This window comes from Micropterus dolomieu, linkage group LG02, assembly GCF_021292245.1.
Source record: "Micropterus dolomieu isolate WLL.071019.BEF.003 ecotype Adirondacks linkage group LG02, ASM2129224v1, whole genome shotgun sequence".
In the NCBI taxonomy this organism is placed as follows: domain Eukaryota; kingdom Metazoa; phylum Chordata; class Actinopteri; order Centrarchiformes; family Centrarchidae; genus Micropterus; species Micropterus dolomieu.
This window is the reverse complement of record NC_060151.1, coordinates 10,663,743-10,667,211: the sequence shown is the minus strand read 5'-3', so window position 1 is coordinate 10,667,211 and position 3,469 is coordinate 10,663,743. Positions and strand designations below refer to the sequence as shown.

Genomic DNA, 3,469 nt, shown 5'->3' with positions numbered 1-3,469 from the left:
GGGTCATCAACATGAATATTAAAATCGCCACAAAGAACAATTCTGTCATAATTTAAAACCAGAGTAGATAAAAATTCAGGAAGTTCTGATAAAAATCCTCCAGGCGGTTTTGGGGGGCGATAAATTATAACAAATATGATAGGTTGCAGCCCTCCAACTTTAAGAGTGAGAACTTCAAAGGAGTTAAATTCATCACAGCGTACTTGATGACATTTTAAATTTTTCCTATACACGCTCACTAGCCCACCACCACGACCACTGACCCTCGGTTGACTAAAACAATCATATTGAGGTGGACACAGTTCAGCTAGCTGGCTATAGTCATTCATTTGCAACCAGGATTCAGTTAAAAACATAAAATCTAGATTTGCAGACAAGATAAAATCATTTAAGATAAAAGTCTTACTTGAAAGTGATCTCAGATTGAAGAGAGCCATTTTAATTGAGTTTGTTCTGGGTGCTGGAGTTGGTGCAGTTGTCCTAATCCTTAAGAGATTACTATTATTTCTGTGTGGGATGTGCACATTTCGGTTTACTGGTCTATGCGTGATGATGACAGGAATAGAAGTCTTTGGAACAGCACTGGTAGCAGACGGCTTTACATGCCAGCAGGTGGAGACAGTTGTTAGTGGCAGTGAGGCAGAGATCTGTTCAGTGACCGGTGGTGTGTCCAGGTGTGCTGCATAATACAGAGAGACCTAGACCTGCTCTATATGAAAAGTCATGTGTGGACCGCACCACATGCTGTATGTGCGCAGCTAACATTTCTGAGCCCCGTTTGTTTGGGTGAAGTCCGTCTGTCTTAAAACGAGACATTCTTTGCCAGAAAATATAAAAATTATCCACATAACACACACCGAGATTGTGAAAAGACAGAGCTGGGGACTATTGGAGAGCTTTATTTTGCATCTTTTTATTACCAAGCTTCATATGTACTGGTTGTTTATCAGCTTTCTTGAGTGAAACCCAGACCCCCTCAAAACTCAGGAAAGTTAGTCATATAATTCCGTAATCCCACTTCCTGAAAGAAACCCCAGCTAGGACACGAGGCCATGATTGCATGAAGGCCAGGGGAATTTTGGGTTCTCTGTAAATAATAATACAGAGAGACCTAGACCTGCTCTATATGAAAAGTGCAATGAGATAAGTTTTGTTATGAATTGGCGCTATATAAATACAATTTAACTGAATTGAATTCTGTTCCACATTGCAGTGCAGTAGATGGCGCTGTAAACCTTTCAAGTAGTCATTTTATCTGCCGTAACAAACGAAGAAGAAGAAGAAGCAGGAGAAGGAGAAGAAGAAGAAGGAGAAGGAGAAGGAGAAGGAGAAGGAGCGGCTGCGCAGTCACGGCAGCACTTTGTTTTGTTTACATCTGTTTCCACATCGAAGCACGCTTACTTTCGGTATGTAGATAAAACAATATTCCACATATTAGTCTTGGCTACTTAGTAGTAGTTAAACTGTCGCAGTATTATGTTATATATTATTAAGTTATCTTACAGTGTAGCTGCAGTAGCTAGCTAACCAGATGTGCTAACATGCTAACCTGTGGATACTTTTCCTATTAGAAGCAACAGCAGCTGTGGTGGTGACACTACGGGACATGTGTGTCCTATGAGAATAAGGAAGAAGTCACTTGCTTATTAGAGACGACGAGAAAATTATGTCCGGCACAAGAGATGCTTCTACCAGCTACCTGTTCCTCTCACAGTCCTAAACAGTGTCAGTGTTGAAGCTCTGTGGTTTAGACATTAATGTTGCTGAAGCTGGTTTACAACTTTGTTTGTCAGTGTTAGTTCATTTTATGAGTTGATGCCAGTGTTTTAATTCTGAACCAGACCCACTGCCTGGCTGTTGAAAATAAGTACATTAGTCAAGTACTATACTAGTATTTACTTGTTACTTATTGAAGTGGTTCGATTTTATGCTTCTTTATACTTACTAGCCAACCCTAACCCTACTCTACATTTGTTTGGACCTTACTCTGCATATAGAAATGTAACAAACAAAACATATTGTTAATTTAGAATAAATGACACATTGTAACAGATTAAACTCAACCCAAAAGTGTAGCTCAAATTGGGGACTCCTGCCTACATATCAAGGCATCATTAACGGGACATTCTCCATTATAAATGTATTTACACCTGCTGATAATATTAATACATTTCATAGAATATTAATACATTGTAGTATTTACACTTTTACAGCTCTGAACACTTATTGCGCCACTGCCTGATTCAGTCATAATAAAAGCTGCACAGTGCAATATCAAGATAACCCTGTTGTCTCTGCAGGTACGAGTTGTGTCAGTTAAATGCTTCACATGACGACCGCAGAGCCTGCCAGCCTGGAGACCCTGTGTGTGCTGTACCAGAGCGATGACTACATCGTGGTGGACAAGCACTGGGACATCCGCATTGACAGCAAGATGTGGTATGAGAAACACACAGTGCAGGCGCAGCTCCGGCACCGCTTCCCTCAGCTGGCAGACCCTAGCACCTACTATGGATTTAGGTCAGAGTCTCATTGATGCTAACTGCATCACCTCACCCACATCATGTTCACAAAGAGTAATAGTCTCATCATCCTCCACCCCCCCACCAACAGGTTCTGTCATCAGTTGGATTTCTCCACAAGTGGGGCTCTTTGTGTTGCCCTCAATAAGGCTGCTGCCGGCCGGGCTTACCGCTGCTTCAAGGACCGTACCGTGACCAAGGCCTACCTCGCCCTGGTGTGAAATACAGTGACACACGTGCACACAGCAGAGTCATTATTGTATATCTTTTAGTATGTGACGCTGCATAATGAATAATTTGATGTGTGATTAGAAAGACCTGTAAGGAAATACAACTAATTGAAAATGTTTTCTTTCCCAGGTACGTGGCTGGGTAGAAGAAGAGACACAAACTTTGGACTTCTCCATCGGCAAGAACTCCTCAGAGGGAAAAACACACATGATGTGTATTGAGGGAACAGAAGGTACATGAACCCGGCTTGCCTGTGTGGGTGTTTTGTGATGTTCAAAAATGTTAAAAAATTTTGTTCAGTAAGTTTTGTTTGCTTGTCTGTTTTTTCACAATGGGAAAGATCAGAATCAAAAATGTTACGTTGTCAGCACAAGGCAATGGAAATTTGTCTTTGATAAACTTAGTTTAAAATTATTAGTAGTGATGTACATTTATTGTTGAATACTTGATGATGCAGGCTTGGCATGATTGAACTTTTTTTTTAAAGATAACTACTGAGTATTAATTTTTCCTGCTGATCTTCCCCCATTCTTCTCTCGTCAGGTTGTGAGAACCCCAAGCCTTGCCAAACTGAGCTGACGGTGTTGGAGTATGGGTTGTATGATAGAGACCCTGTCACCAAGGTGCTACTGAAGCCACTCACTGGTAAAACACTCATTTGCTTCTTTTCATGGAAGTACCCTTGTTCTCATAAGGCAAATTTCTTTGTTTTTGTT

At 40.9% G+C, this 3,469-nt stretch overlaps 2 protein-coding genes across 2 annotated transcripts in view; both read left to right on the top strand.

Moving 5' to 3' along the window:
- Nucleotides 1-1,272: 1,272 nt before the first annotated feature.
- Nucleotides 1,273-2,743, top strand: LOC123986254 (RNA pseudouridylate synthase domain-containing protein 1-like). The gene is made up of 3 exons (XM_046074406.1): nucleotides 1,273-1,406; nucleotides 2,301-2,520; nucleotides 2,614-2,743. Exons 2-3 carry the CDS (start codon nucleotides 2,321-2,323, stop codon nucleotides 2,741-2,743), a joined length of 330 nt encoding a protein of 109 aa, XP_045930362.1. The 5' UTR covers nucleotides 1,273-1,406; nucleotides 2,301-2,320.
- Nucleotides 2,301-3,469, top strand: part of LOC123986194 (RNA pseudouridylate synthase domain-containing protein 1-like) — a 5,150-nt gene continuing 3,981 nt past the window's right edge. Inside the window, exon 1 of the mRNA XM_046074326.1 lies at nucleotides 2,301-2,329. Within this exon, the coding sequence (XP_045930282.1) occupies nucleotides 2,321-2,329 (9 nt within the window). The 5' untranslated portion in view covers nucleotides 2,301-2,320. The remainder of the gene's footprint in view (nucleotides 2,330-3,469) is intronic.

What these genes read in the sequence shown, in the direction of transcription:
- LOC123986254 (XM_046074406.1), top strand. Translation starts at nt 2,321, where the DNA reads ATGCTTCACATGACGACCGCAGAGCCTGCCAGCCTGGAGACCCTGTGT. An exon ending in AGCACCTACTATGGATTTAG is followed by an intron (nt 2,521 to 2,613) that starts GTCAGAGTCTCA and finishes CCCCACCAACAG; the next exon opens with GTTCTGTCATCAGTTGGATT.